At 38.6% G+C, this 15,409-nt stretch overlaps 1 protein-coding gene across 2 annotated transcripts in view; it reads left to right on the top strand.

Annotated features, from left to right (window-relative positions):
* NLK (nemo like kinase) overlaps positions 1-15,409 on the top strand; it is a 145,240-nt gene that overhangs the window by 119,026 nt on the left and 10,805 nt on the right. For both annotated transcript variants that reach the window (XM_045525405.1, XM_045525404.1), the window contains exon 8: positions 10,074-10,160. In XM_045525405.1, coding sequence (XP_045381361.1) covers positions 10,074-10,160 — 87 coding nt within the window. The remainder of the gene's footprint in view (positions 1-10,073; positions 10,161-15,409) is intronic.

Below are 15,409 nucleotides of genomic sequence, written 5' to 3'. Positions count from 1 at the left end.
ATTTTTTTATGTCATGGTCCTAAATAAGAAAATGTTCAATATTTGTCAAACTAAATAAAATGTCCTCATTCCCCATGCCACAGAAGAAAGTGCATATTTTTGTAGCCCCTTTGCTAATAAATGACCCCTGACTTTGCATCTTCTGGTTTATTGATGTATATGGGAAAAGTTACTAGAGGCATAGCTTTGACCTCAGTGGCATAATCTAGTACATGTATATCAATATGTCCTTTCCAAGTTCTGAGCCAAAATACCTGGTATCTCATTCCAGCCAGGAATGTAAAGCTGTTGCTATTGCACTCTTGCCACTAACACAGAATCAAATGTGAATGTTGTTAGAAAAGAAGTATGAAGAGAGATTTCCAGATTTGTACTGATCAATATTACTTGCAACCAGCCAGGTCACTGCTGAGAAAGACAAGATGGTTTTTATCTCCACCTGTTGATTTAGCAGCATTTTTTTACAACTACTTTCCTAATCTCCTTTGGACAAAACAGCTTAATGATGTCAAGAGTGAGTAAGGGGAATGCTTTTCCTAGGAACAACAAGCTAAAACAGAACAGATAAGGCTCAAACGGGACCACCCGGGAACTAATTTTCTTGGGCTTGCTTTCTTTTGAATTGGGCATTTAAATTGATGGTACCAAATGACAGACTGAGTTTGATGCTCCTTTCAAACTACCAGCCAGACATTTATTTGGTCAAGGCCTCACCTTCCCTTGCAGTTCCCTCTCTATAATTCCAGTGTGACTCCAGAGCTTCTGTTTTCACAAGCATAAAGGACAATGTTAAAGTGTGTTCTCTTCTAAAACAAGCCCAGGCTAGTAAATAGAGATGTATGCTTGTATTTTAAATAGCACTCTGATGGTTACATCTTTCTGTTGCATTAGTTTAAAACTATAAAATAATTTGAGGCCCTAAACACCCTAAGAAGAGTGTAGTAAGTCTTAACCTAAAGGAAATCTCTGTATTGTAGAAGAAACTAACAAAATCTGTTATGTTCCATTTATTGGCCAGGATCAGGAACATTAATTTGTCAATACCTCATGGTAACTGTCCTGAGAAGTAGCAAAATAATTTTCCTCTTTTACTGACCTGATTAGGTCAGCAAATCTTTCCTGGCTAGAGGTAACCAATAATGAAAAGTGATTAAGATCAGACACCCTGGTGCCACCCTTCCATCTCTAGAGGAATTTAACTATTGCTAATGGTTACCAGCTAATTAATCCTCTGTGTCAAAGAGTTATTAAACAGTAGCCTGGAGAACAAGGCTTCCTGAGGAGTTTCCTGCCTGCTGTCTAGAGCGGTTAAAAAATGTAACTTACTGCACCAAAAGTCACTGAGCACTGCTTTGAGCACTCCTAGCAAGTGAGTCCCTTTTCTACTAGAAACTGTAAAATCTGTTAGTTGTACAAACCTAGAGCTTTTAGTTAAATGAAAATAGTAAATATCATTTATTTTCTAAAACAAAAGGGTGAGGAACAGTAAATCTAAAGTTCCACTTTTATTTAACTAAATAGATTGAGATATCTAACAAAATCTTTTCTTATATATTTTTACATGAATTGGCCTCTTAATAGTAATGTTTTTGCTTATCCCTAAGTTTAGTGATGGCTTTAAGGGAGCACCATGGTAAAAGTTAGGGGTACCCCTGGCTAGTCTTGGTGTCAGAATACTTTGGTTTTGAAGAGAAGACTGGTGAGGTGCAAACTAGTTAGGAGACCATTTCTGCTCAAAGGCTAAATATACTTTGCACAGACATTAAAGTCTTTAAATGGCTTTTAACCAATGCTGGAAGTGATCTCCTTAGGCATGTGTTCATGACCTCTGAATACTATCCAAGCTAAATGTATATAGAGTAATTTATACCTATCATGTATAATTGAATGTAAATGAACCTGGAATATTGCCCGCTTCCATTTTTCCTCCAGTGTGGAAATTCAGCTTTTGATCTACATTCACTAGTTGGTCTTTATATGATCACTGTTCTCAAGAGAAGTTAATAGGCTCCAGAAGCTCTTAACCCACCAGTCAGATTCTGCCTTTTCTCTTCCCACTCCCTGCCCATTCCCTGATTTCATGATGCATATCCTCTGTGCTCTTGCTGACCTATTAGAAGCTGCTTGAAGATATCTCCATTCATATTATGGCTATTTACAGTTGAGATTGGAAGATACATACATACCTACACACAAATATATTTGGTATGTAGCTACCTGGATTTTTTTTTTTTTTTTTTTTTTTTTTTTAGACAAAGTCTTGCTCTAGCGCCTGGGCTAGAGTGCCATGGTGTCAGCCTAGCTCACAGCAACCTCAAACTCCTGGGCTCAAGTGATCCTCCTACCTCAGCCTCCCAAGTTGCTGGGACTACAGGCACACACCACCACACCTGGCTAATTTTTTCTATTTTTAGCAGCCTAGCTAATTTCTTTCTATTTTTTAGTAGAGACAGGGTCTTGCTCTTGCTGAGGCTGGTCTTGAACTCCTGACCTCAAGTGATCCTCCCGCTTTGGCCTCCCAGAGTGCTAGGATTACAGGCATGAGCCACCATGCCCAGCCACCTGGATTTTTTTTAACTTTAAAAGATTAATTTGGTCCCCTAGCTTTATAGTTCTATATATGATGACTAGTCTGTAAAATATATAGTGTTTATCGTAGTGCTCTACACAGAGTATATACTCAGTTTATGTTTCTCTGGACTATAGTGATTATGAGTGCCAGCTGTGCTGTCAGTCTCAGGCTCAGCACATTGTACAACATGTTGATGGTGTCCCAGGAAGTGTACAGTACAGTTTTCAGACAGACTGAGTATGAATCTTGACTCTACCAGAACTCACTTTGTGACTTTAGGCAAATTATTATATTTAACCTCTGTGTATCTCAGTTCATTCATCTGTAAAATGAGGGTTAAAAATTGTTTCTACCTCATTAAATTGTTATAATGATAAGTAATGCATCTAAGGAGGGCATAGAACAGTGCCTGGCATATACTAAACATTTAATAAATATTAACCATTAAACTTATCACTCTAGGCCAGGCAAGGTGGCTCACACCTGTAATCCTAGCACTCTAGGAGGCCAAGGCGGGAGGATCACTTGAGTTCAGGAGTTCTAGACCAGCCTGAGCAAGAGCAAGACCCCATCTCTACCAAAAACAGAAAAAATTAGCTGGGTGTGGTGGCATGTGCCTGTAGTCCCAGCTACTAGGGAATCTGCGGCAGGAAGATCACTTGAGCCCAGGAGTTTGAGGTTGCTATGAGCTAGGTTGACGCCAGGGCGCTCTAGCCTGGGCAACAGAGCAAAACTCTGTCTCCAAACAAACAAACAAAAAAGTTATAGTAGGTAGAGCTTGTGAATTTTTAAAAATTATATCAAGTAGGGTTTATTCCAGGACTGCAAAGATGGTTCACCTACAGAAAATCTATCCATATATTTTAACATTTTAAGTGACAAAAATCGTGTTTATCTCAATTGATGCAGAAAAGGCATTTGATAAGGTTCAGTCCTTTTTATGCCTTAACATAATAAAAGATCTTTATGATGAAAACCTATAGAAAACTTATAGATGAATTCCTTTTAAGCTTATGAGTAAGCAGAAAGAGATATATAACACTTTACTATTTACATGAAATAAAAATACACACACAAAGAGAGAGCCTCAGCTGGGCATAGTGGCTCATGCATGTAATCCTAACACTTTGGGAGGCAGAGATGGAAGGATTGCTTGTGGCCAGAAGTTCAAGACCAGCCTCAGCAACATAGCAAGACCTTACTTCTACAAAAAAATACAAAAAATATTAGCCAGATGTGGTAGCACATGCCTGTAGTCCCAGTTACTCAAGAAGCTGAGGCAGGAGGATCACTTGAGCCCCAGGGGTTTGAGGTTGCAGTGAGCTATGATGACACCACTGCACTCTACTCTAGACTGGGTAACAGAGCAAGACCCTGTCTGAAAATAAATAAATAAATAAAATCATAAGGAGACTATATTTACTGTTCACTAAGTGGAAGTGGATCATCATAAAGGTCTTCATCCTTATTATCTTCACATTGGGTAGGCTGAGGAGGAGGAAGAGGTGGAGTCAGTCTTGCTGTCTCAGGGGTAGTAGAGGCAGAAGAGGTGGAGGTGGTAGAAGGGGAGGCAGGAGAGGTAGACACACTGGGTGTAACTTTTATTGAAAAACATCCCCTTCAATCCCATGCAGCTGAAAGATGTGTTCTTCAAAGGTCAACTGTATACATATGCAGAAGGAGAACCTAATTTACTGTCTCCTTAAAGTCACAGATTACTACATAAAATGTAAGGTCTAAAAATTATAGGTAGTTGGATCAAAACTAATAGGAACATGTCTGCTCAGGACACTTGCGCAGTCTGGCCAACTCTGCCGCAGCAACTAGCACTCTGCAGTTAGCTCATGATGACTGTGGCATATCACTTAGGGCCTCTCAAGTCCAGAAGCTCATCCTTGCTTCATTTCACTGACTATTAATCATAGTCATTAATAGAGCACTCTTTATACCCCTTCCTGTCCTTGTAACTCATGACTTATGTTTAGTTAACATATATACTTTCATGTGGTATAGAGTCAGGACTCTTTCCAGTGAAACTCGTTTTAAACTGGCCTAAGCAAAAAAGGAAATTTATAGGCCCATATAACTGAAAAGTCTTGAGCTACAACTGACTTCAGTTGGAATTCAGTTGTCAGATGATGTTCCATGCCAGGAATCTGACTCTTCATCTCTGTCCTGTTTTCCCATGTGTTCGCTTTGTTTTCAGACAGGCTTTCCCCCATGTGTTTACAAAGATGGAACTAGACGTCCAGGCCTTCATTCCATTACCATAGCAATCCTTCTGGAAAGAGCTTTACAAATAGCTCCAGAAAGAATATTTCATAGGTTTCTGATTAAGAATGTGTTTGGTTACAAATAATAGAAAATCTTGCTTACAATGGTTTAAGAAATAAAAGTTCATTTTTTCCTCATATCGAGAAGTCCAGAGGTAGTATAGAGCTGGTATAGCAGCTTACTTGTGTCCAGGATCCAGTTTTTTTTTTCTTGTTTTCCGATCTACCATCTTTAGCATGTCAACTGCATACCTTGCTTGTCACCTCATGGTCACAGTATAGCTGAGGCCTGTCCAGAAATCACATCCATATTCAAAGCAAGAAAATGGAGGAAAGAGAGAGCACTAGCAGTACCTGTCCCAGCTTTCCCAGAAGCCTGTTTAGCAAATCTCTGCTCATATGTCATCATCCACAACTGTCATACGTGGCATCCCAGCTGCAAAATAGGCTAACAAAATGAGTATTTAGCTTTTCTATCCTACATAATAGAGTCAGGTAAGGGAAAAGAGGGTTGGGAATATATGTTGCATTAGCCATTCCATTGTCTGTCCCTTGCCTGTTTTAGAGCATATACCCATCCTAGAGCCAGTCAGGGTGCTCAGGGAGGGTGGTATCATTTGATTTGCCAGGCCTGGGTCAGGTGCCCATCCTTGGAGTTGGGAGACTGAAATCAAGCCCAGTGAAACCACTTGGTGAGGGAGTGAACAGGGGGTGGTTCCCTAAAGGTCAGGGATGTTAGGCAGACAAAAATACTATATAGTATTTTTTATTTGTTGTCTCTTCTACAACTCAAAATCTTGAATGAAGGGAACATAGTTGCCACAGTCCAGGTATCTATTAAGGAAGACATTTGTTGAGGTACTGACCTGTTGATAGGATCCAGGGGTGGGGAACCTGCATCCTTGGGGCCACATGTGTGGCCTTCTGGATCCTTGATTGTGGCCTTTTGACTGAATCCAAACTTTATAGAACAAATGCTTTTTATACAGGGCTTTGTTCTGTTAAGTTTAGATTCGATTGAGTGGCCACATGTGGGGATCTGAAGGGCCACATATAGGCCGTCTCCTAACAGGAACCATATCTTACATTTAATAGACTCAAAGGATGTTACAGAGTTCATTCAGTTCAAACTTCTTTTATAGGTGAGAGTTTCTTTTGTGTCACCCAGAGTGCTTACTATAGAGCATTGTGCATTGTGCATACTCAGTTAATGTTGCTGACTGATCATCACAGCTTCTTTGCTGCCAGCTAAGGTCAAAAATTTACATGTTGGATGAAAACTAATAGGAATGTCTGTTTGCTCAGGACACTTGCACGGCCTGGCCGACTTTGCTGTGGCAACCAGCACTCTGCAGTTAGCTTATGATGACTGTGGCATATCACCTAGGGCCTCTCTCACCCAAGACCAGAAGCTCATCCTTGCATCATTTCACTGACTATTAATCATAGTCTTTAATAGAGCACTCGTTATACCCCTTCCTGTCCTCATGATTCAGCACTGGCACCCACTCACTCCTACATTGCTAAGTGACTTACAAACTTGCAGAACAAACAGAAAATGGAGCAGTTTATTTTAAATAGGGAAATTAACATGTGTGAATGTTGGGAGAATTGGCAAAAACATTTCCAAATGAGATGTTTAGGGCATATTTCTAAGCATTCTATTTTTTCTCATTCTTATTGATACCATTGCACTTATAAGAAAAATAAACTTCTTATCTATTGCTGGTCTACTGGGCCCAGTTGGTTTTAACTATAATGGCTGGTGAATTAGAGGGAAGAAAGTGAAATTAGAAATGCAGCCTCCCTAGTATTGCATCTTTCTTGTGGAGCCAGTGCTAGAAACTAAATTATTAATGGCTACCTTTCTGAAGAAGTATTGGCATGAATGAACTGACTCTTCTTTTTCTCTGTGCTTCTAACACATATATAAACAGAAAAGGAGAAAGCATATAATATGGCTGTTCTAAGTTAAAATGACAGCTTTATTTTCAGTGTATTTGTTAGGGTGTACTTCTGTAAACAAAGGGGAAATTTGATGGAAGGAGACATTTAAAATTTTAAGTAGTCTTAACATGCACTTATTTTGTTTTCTCAAGCCTTCTCTCCACCCTACCCTTTGTTCCATATCCATTCATCCCAAGTCATGAGAATTGTGCCTTCTCATTTGTTCTCTATCCTCCATTCAGGAACTACTTGTTTACTTGTCTTCTTGCCCACCAGAGAAGTCTTATTCATCTTTGTTGCACCTACACCTAATACAAGGGCCTGACATTTGGTGGACATTAAGTGATTAGCGAAGATGTTGTAGATAGGGAATATGTGTACTGGTATAGTTTAATAGATGAAAAAGCCAAGGCTCAAATGACTTACCCAAGTCTAGTGATGGTCCAGTTTGGACCCATGTCTTCTGATAACTCATTCCAGTACTCCTTTCCCCAAGCTCTAACATACCTCCACCATAAAAATAGGATGAAGGATAGGGTTACTTTGAGAGTGGAAGGGAAAGAATTGCTTCTGGTGAGACATTTTGATTGTAAGAATTGTCTGGAATTTGGCTGACAACCTGTACAAGCCATTAAAAAAGAGAACAGCTATTCACAATCAAACCAATTTCTTAAATTTTTCAAGAATATCGAATTATTTCACTTTACACAGAAAAATTCTTGGGAAAAATATATAAATTAAGTTGTAAGTTAAAACCTCTTTTACCCATCACTCTCTGCCCCCCACCCTTATCTTGACTAATACAGATAACTTCAAAGCTCTTATGGACTTACACATTTTTAAAACAAGAGGATTGAGTGGTGGCTCATGCCTGTAATCCCAGAGGCCAAGGCGGGAGGATTTCTTGAGCCCAGTTCAAAACCAGCCTGGGCAACATAGCGAGACCTTGTCTCAACAAAAAATTTTTAAAAGGTGACTGGGTCTGGTGGCATATATCTATAGCCCTATTGGGAGGCTTAGGTAGGAGGATCCCTTGAGCCCAGGAGTTCGAGCTTACAGTGAGCTATGATTGTGCCACAGCACTCCACTCTGGGTGACAGAGTGAGATCCTGTCTGAAAAACAAACAAAAAAAACAAGAAATAGTTCTGTATCTGCAAACATGTAAATGCACCAAAGAATAGTGAGTTGGTCTTCAAATATTTGATGCAAAATATACAGTATGAGTTCTGTACATGTATGTAATTTTATACTTAAAGATACTGAGTTTCAGACATGTTGATTTATCTAATTAGTGGTAAGACAGAGGTAGAATCTCCATCTAATATTCTCTTTATTACTCTTTGATCCTGAAGAAAACTTCTGTATAATGAATAATTACCTCCTGACAATCTGAGGTGTCTTCTTGTTATTCTTTTTGGATTTTCCCTTGTGGCTTTTGTTGGAAGGAGGCAGATATGTAAAATACTTGATATTAGTAGTTGTTTTAGCAGGATTCTAAGGCTATGCTCGAGATCTGAGGAGACCTTGAGACCTTTTAGTGTCCTGCTTCTCCTTTTTCTGGTGTTTTGGAGCTTCACCAGCATGCGGCTTGCTTATATAGCTGTTCACATTGCTGTTTCTGACCTTCCAGTGTTCAACTGGCAGGTGCTTTCTGTGGTATTTTGAATTTTCATCTACTGACAAACTAGAAAATACGAGAGGATTCCCATTGCCCACACAGGAAGTATATGAGAGTTTCCAAGTAAAAATTGCTTCTAGTTTGCCTCAGAATAATAATAGTATTAACAATAAGAGATGTATAATAAGAGAGATATTAATAAAAATAGATTAATGATGTAGTAACAAAATATATTAATAAATGGCCTAATTCTAAAATGATATGATGAAGCAGTATCTGCACAAGACATCAGGACCAGATCACATACGTTTTTAAGCCTCTCTTTTGAGTTTTTCCCACAAACCTAGAGTTATAATATCATAGTAAAACAGTCTGGGCATTATACAAAATAGGAAGCCCCAGAGACTATAAAAGGCTGCTCTAGCCTGAGATTATTTCTTAAAAGTTCAAAGTTTTATAAGGAATCCCTGAAAAAGCAGAGGATGCAAGAATTATTTAGAGCTATTAGGAGGAGATCAGGTTCAGATAAAATATAGTTTGTGGCACTGATCCTCTTCAGTTTCCAAAGCATAGTGAAAGTCAGTACCCCTAAAGTTAGGTTTACATTAAACCATGCTTTGACTTTGTTGTCATCTGAGCTGATTTGTATAGGCTTTGACATACCAAACTTGTCTGGCCACAGAAGGATTATAGGTAGAAGCCTGTTCTGAAAACCATTAGGAAAACCATTTACCCCACTAAGATTAGTTTCTTGTTAAAAATAAAATGGTATGAAAATCAAGCCAGTAACAATTTGGCCATACATTCAGAAGTTTCAAAGCTTAGGGGAAAATCCCACTGCCAAAGCTTATATTAAACCATTAGAAGAAAGGAAGTATCTTAAACATTTTTTGTCACCTTCCTGAATTCTTTTTTATGTTAAAGAATTTACTTGTATGAGAGTCAGAGCAATGATGCCATTCATCTCTTCTGTCCCCTGACACTCTTAGCAGTGAAACAGAAGCTTTTTAAGCTCTCTGGCTTCTCAGGTCATCAAAGCCATCTCCCTGGCCCAGCGCAGGAGGGGTCAGACATGGCCATGTGGATTTGCCTGCCACTTACGAAAGAATTAAGTGAGAAATCGGTTCTAAAGGTAATTCAGATTAACCATCAACACCAGTGGTGTACTCTCTTAGAAGATTCTGTAAATTCTTGAGTGTCCTATAGCTCCTTTAGGACTAGTATTTTAGCGTCTTTATGGTAATATTGCCATAAGATATAGTTCACACGCTTACAGTTTACATGCTTTATATTGGACATGGCCAAGGTTTTAAATCTTTTTTTCTCCCACCCTAGGCATATTTGGTCTTCCCTTCTTGTCAGAGCATTTAAGATATAGGGCTAACAAGAGCACCATATTTACGAGATTAGTTTTCATTTTTGTAGGCTCTTTTGTGCTTTGACCTACAATGGGTAATCATGAAATATAAAATATACTTCTGGAAGTAGTGACAATTGTTGCTTTTGAAGACTGGTTCATGAGGGGAAAACTTGTTCCCCTTAAAGTTAGACTTATGTGCAACATTGTCTTTTCAGCTGAGTACTTACCTTATCATAATTTGGGTATATTCCATAACTACACAAAAACTCACTTAAATATTTTAATTTTAATTTTTTTCACAGCCATCTCTTCCTGTACTCTATACCCTGTCTAGCCAGGCTACACATGAAGCTGTTCATCTCCTTTGCAGGATGTTGGTCTTTGATCCAGTAAGTAGTATTTATTTTTATATCTCTTCAGATATTTTTATATCTCTTATATGTTCTAAGAGGAACATCCTGGTTTTGAATAGATTGGCAATGTAAAGAATGACTTTTCAAAAGATAAACTTATCCCCAGTTTCATGTGTATCATGCTCACTCATCACACAGAAGTTTGATTATTAACACATAAGAGTCTAGGAGGTGAAGAAATAACAAACCATATCATTCTTATTTATCTCGGTATTTGTGAAAGGAGTTTGACCTCAAGTTAAATCAGGAGAAAAAAATTTTTAGGATTATTTGAAAAACTCTGCCCACTGCATTGCCTAAGGAAATATTTAGTCTGGGTTGTTGAGACAGAAACTTTTCCAAATACCCTTTCTGGACTCTTCTTGGACATTGTACAAATCATACCATAAGTTTAGCTCTTCATTTATTCATTCGTCCAAAGAATATTTATTGTTCACATCTGTGCCAATAACTATTGTCAAAGAAGACTCAAAAATGGAAGCATTTAGAAAAGAAAACTTTACTTGCCAAGAATACAAGGAAGTCACCAAATACAAAACACAACAGGTATTTAAAGGATAAAAAAACACAAAACTACCGAAGTTACCAAGTTTACATGGATCTGTATAATGAAAAAATAGCAACTTTCTCACAAGATTATGAGATCCACAAAGGTCATAATTATCTTCAGACATCAGCATAACAAAGATTAGGGATAAAAGAAGTTCTGTTCGGGAGTCCAAGTTTGTGAGAAATAGTCTAGGTTTTATTATTTGGGAGACCAGAACCATCAGGATGACCCAAGTTATTTTTGTGACATCTCAGGGTACAATGTAGATTTTTGTGTGTGTTTATTTGGTGTTTATATTTTGTTTTCTTCTTTGTTTTTATTTGTTTGTTTGTTTGTTTACTGTGGTATGTGAAGTGTTTAGTGGTATTGGAAGCAAGACAATGTGGCAGTTGTTTCCATAGTCTCTCCTTGTGGTCAGGTCCCCCCCCACCACCACCACCGTTAAGGACAGTTTCAATCACATAACTTGCTTAATAAGCTAGTGATTTAGTATCATTAGTTTGATATTTTGTGTTACTTGGCAAGATGATATACAAAGCTAACAGAAGATGTCGATTAATACATAAAGAACCGGCCGGGTGTGGTGGCTCACGCCTGTAATCCTAACACTCTGGGTGGCTGAGGTGGGTGGATCGTTTGAGCTCAGGAGTTCGAGACCAGCCTGAGCAAGAGCGAGACCCCATCTCTACTAAAAATAGAAAGAAATTATCTGGACTACTAAAATATATACAAAATATTAGCCAGGCATGGTGGTGCATGCCTATAGTCCCAGCTACTCGGGAGGCTGAGGCAGAAGGATCACTTGAGCCCAGGAGTTTGAGGTTGCTGTGAGCGAGGCTGACGCCACGGCACTCTAGCCCAGGGAACAGAGTGAGACTCTGTCTCCAAAAAAAAAAATATATATATACATAAAGAACCTCCTTTTTTATGGTTAACAAAGTTAGAGCCATGTAAAATTTGAGCTTCAGAGGTAATTTCTATCTGTTCATAGAGGATTTTATAAAGGCCCTAGGGTTAAAATTTACTTTTGTGTTAGAAATATTTTTTTTTAGTTCTATTTAGATGAGGAACCCCTAATTCACTTCTACTAGATTTGCTTACAGTATTTATAGCTGTCAAGTATCCTCTTTCTCTGAGATCCCATGTTTATTAATACTCTTGAACTGCCAGGAAGTCAGTCTTTACAACCTTTAAGGCTAGAATTTCCTAGCCATAGGAAGCACATTTTCCTAGGAGGCCTTTTAGACATAAGTTCTACATGTGAAATGTAGTCCTTATTCCTTAACAGTGGGATTATCACACCTAATTAAATGAAACTTTTGGTATGGTCATAGTTATAACCTGTAAGGAGAAGGACATATTCTTACTGAATATACATAAATAACTACATGATCATTAAAAAATAAAGAAATTTAGTTGCACACTACCTAATAATTAGCGATTTTTATCATTATCTTATAGAACAAGGCCAACCCATATATGTTGTTATATTATTATTTTTAAATTGGCCTGATGCTTTATTAGTTTATGATCTGTATGAAGGATTCTTTTCTTTCTAGTTCTGAGGGTTCAGTCAGAATAATTTAAAGAGGGTTTCATTCTGATTTTAACCTGTTAAATTGAGAGTTGGCAATACATTAAGAATAAAGAAGTGAGGTTTTTGTTTTTAATATCCATGAGAAATAGACCATTAATCATAATTAAATCAGAATGTTTATTTAGTCCATTTAGTCTGAGGTAACTAGTTAATTCTCATTTTGTTGATCTTGGGCTAAACAGTCTACTGCCATGGCATGTCCTCTCCTGGACCGAAACATTACTGGAAATTCTGATTCAGTTATTTGGTTCAATCTAAGAGGCACCTGTCTGTGGTAAGATACAGACACACAGACATACACAGGTTGAGCATCCCTACTCCAAAACTTTTCTTTTTTTTAAAAAGGAATTTATTTCTTGCAGTTACAGAGGCTAGGAAGTCCAAGGTTGAGGGGCAGCATCTGGTAAGGGCCTTCTTGTTGATGGGAACTCTCTGTGGAGTCACATGGCAAGGGGGCTGAGAATCCTTACATGCTAACTCAGGTCTCTTTTCCTTTTCTTTTCCATTCTCTCTCTCTCTCTCTCTCTTTTAATTTATAGACTCTTAGCACTCCATCTCCCTAAATCAGGATCCTCTAGGGATAGAGCCTAGGGATCTGCATTTTATTTTATTTATTTAATTTTTTTAGAGACAGAGTCTCTCACTGTTACCCAGGGTGGAGTGCAGTGGCCTGAATATAGCTCACTGCAGCCTCAAACTCCTGGGCTCAAGCAATCAAGTATTTATGTTTATCTGTACCATAGAAAGTCAAGCTGCTGGAGAAACTGAATAGTGATATAAGTGTGAAAGGTCTTACATATGGTGTTGAAATGACTACCATATATGACCTGAAGAAACAGAAGGATAATCTGGTGAAGTTTTGTGCTGTGAGTGATGAATAAAAGTGAATAAAAAATAGAAAAACACTGCATAAAACTAAAAATGAAGATCTTGATCATGTAGTTAAGTATGGATCCATCAGCATCTCAGTGAACACATGTCACTTAATGCTATGCTGGTCATAAAATAAGCAAAGATCTATCACGATAAAATGAAAATTAAAGTGAACTATGAATATTCAACAGGCTGGTTATAGAAATTGAAGAAAAGACATAGCATTAAATTTTCTAGTGGATTTGTGGTGATAAAGCATCTCCTGATCACAAAGCAGTGGAAAAATTCATTGGTGAGTTTTCCAGAGTCATTGCCCATGAATATCTGACGCCAGAACAAGTCTGTAATGCTGATGAAACATCACTGTTTTGGCTTTATTGCCCTAGAAAGACACTGACTACATCTGATGAGACAGCAGCTACAGGAATTAAGGATGCCAAGGACAGAATAACTGTGCTGGGATATGCTAATGCAGCAGGCATGCATAAGTGTAAACTTGCTGTGATAGGCAAAAACTTGCATTCTTACCATTTTCAAAGAGTAAATTTCTTACCAGTCCATTATTATGCTAACAAAAAGGCATGGATCACCAGGGACATCTTTTCTGATTGGTTTCACTAACATTTTGTATCAGCTGCTCATGCTCATTGCAGGGAAGCTGGACTAGGTGACAACTGTAAGATTTTGTTATTCCTTGACAACTGTTCTGCTTATTCTCCTGCTGAAATTCTCATTCAAAATAATGTTTATGCCATGTACTTCCCCCCAAATGTGACTTCATGAATTCAGTCATGTGACCAAGGAATTGGGTTTTTTTGTTGTTTTTTTTTTCTGAGACACAGTTTCACTCTGTTGCCTGGGCTAGAGTGCTGTGGTGTCAGCCTAGCTCACAGCAACCTCAAACTCCTGGGCTCAAGCAATCCTCCTGCCTCAGCCTCTCGAGTAGCTGGGACTACAGGCATGCACCACCATGCCTGGCTAATTTTTTTTTCTATATGTTTTTAGTTGTCTGGTTAATTTCTTTCTGTTTTTTAGTAGAGACAGGGTCTCACTCTTGCTCAGGCTGGTCTCGAACCCCTGACCTCTGGCGATCCTCCCACCTTGGCCTCCCAGAGTGCTAGGATTATAAGCGTGAGCCACCATGCCTGGCCTCAAGGAATTCTTAAATCAGTGAAGACAAAATATGAAACACTCTTGGACAGCATGCTAGCAGCAGTGAATAGACACATAGGTGTAGAAGGTTTACAAAGGAGTTTGGCATGAAGGATGCCATATATGCTGTTCCCAATGCTCGGAACACAGTGACTAAGGGTACACTTGTGCATGCCTGGCACAGCCTCTGGCCTGCAACTATGTTCAGTGATGATGATGAACATGGTGGTAACTTTGAAGGATTCCTTCAGCATGTCAAGTGAAAAAAAAAATGATGTCTGACCTCTTTCCATATGTAAAATATATACCTTCAGAGTAATATATCAATAAGCTGAAAGAAGTGGGTATCAAAAAAGTTATGGCCGGGTGCCGTGGCTCACGCCTGTAATCCTAGCACTCTGGGAGGCCGAGGCGGGTGGATTGCTTGAGGTCAGGAGTTCGAGACCAGCCTGAGCAAGAGCAAGACCCCATCTCTACTAAAAATAGAAAGAAATTATCTGGCCAACTAAAATATATATATAGAGAAAAAATTAGCCGGGCATGGTGGCACTTGCCTGTAGTCCCAGCTGCTGGGGAGGCTGAAGCAGTAGAATCGCTTAAGCCCGGGAGTTTGAGGTTGCTGTGAGCTAGGCTGACACCATGGCACTCACTCTAGCCTGGGCAACACAGCGAGACTCTGTCTCAAAAAAAAAAAAAAAAAAAGTTATTAATTGATAATGAGGCTCCAGTTATTTATTCATGGACCAGTGGTAAAATAGCTGAATGGTTCTGAATCAAGGTGATCATGATATTAGTGTTGATGAATACCGCATTCTCCTCCATTTCGCTGGGGGAAAAAAAGATGACATTAACACTGCAGAAAAAGTGCCTATAGACAAGATGGTGAAAATGTGATGGGCTTATTGAAGGACTAGAGCAGTGTGCATTCATAACAGAATAAGAAATCATATCAGTTTATAAAATCAAAGAGAGACTTGTAAGACAAAAACCGTCATTAATAACGCAGATGACTCTAGAGGAAACATTTTTAAAAGCTATCCAGCAGTATGCCTC

The sequence above is a fragment of the Lemur catta genome, chromosome 15 (genome assembly GCF_020740605.2).
Source record: "Lemur catta isolate mLemCat1 chromosome 15, mLemCat1.pri, whole genome shotgun sequence".
NCBI lineage: Eukaryota > Metazoa > Chordata > Mammalia > Primates > Lemuridae > Lemur > Lemur catta.
Note: the sequence above shows the minus strand (reverse complement) of the source record. Positions and strands in the feature narration are given on the sequence as shown.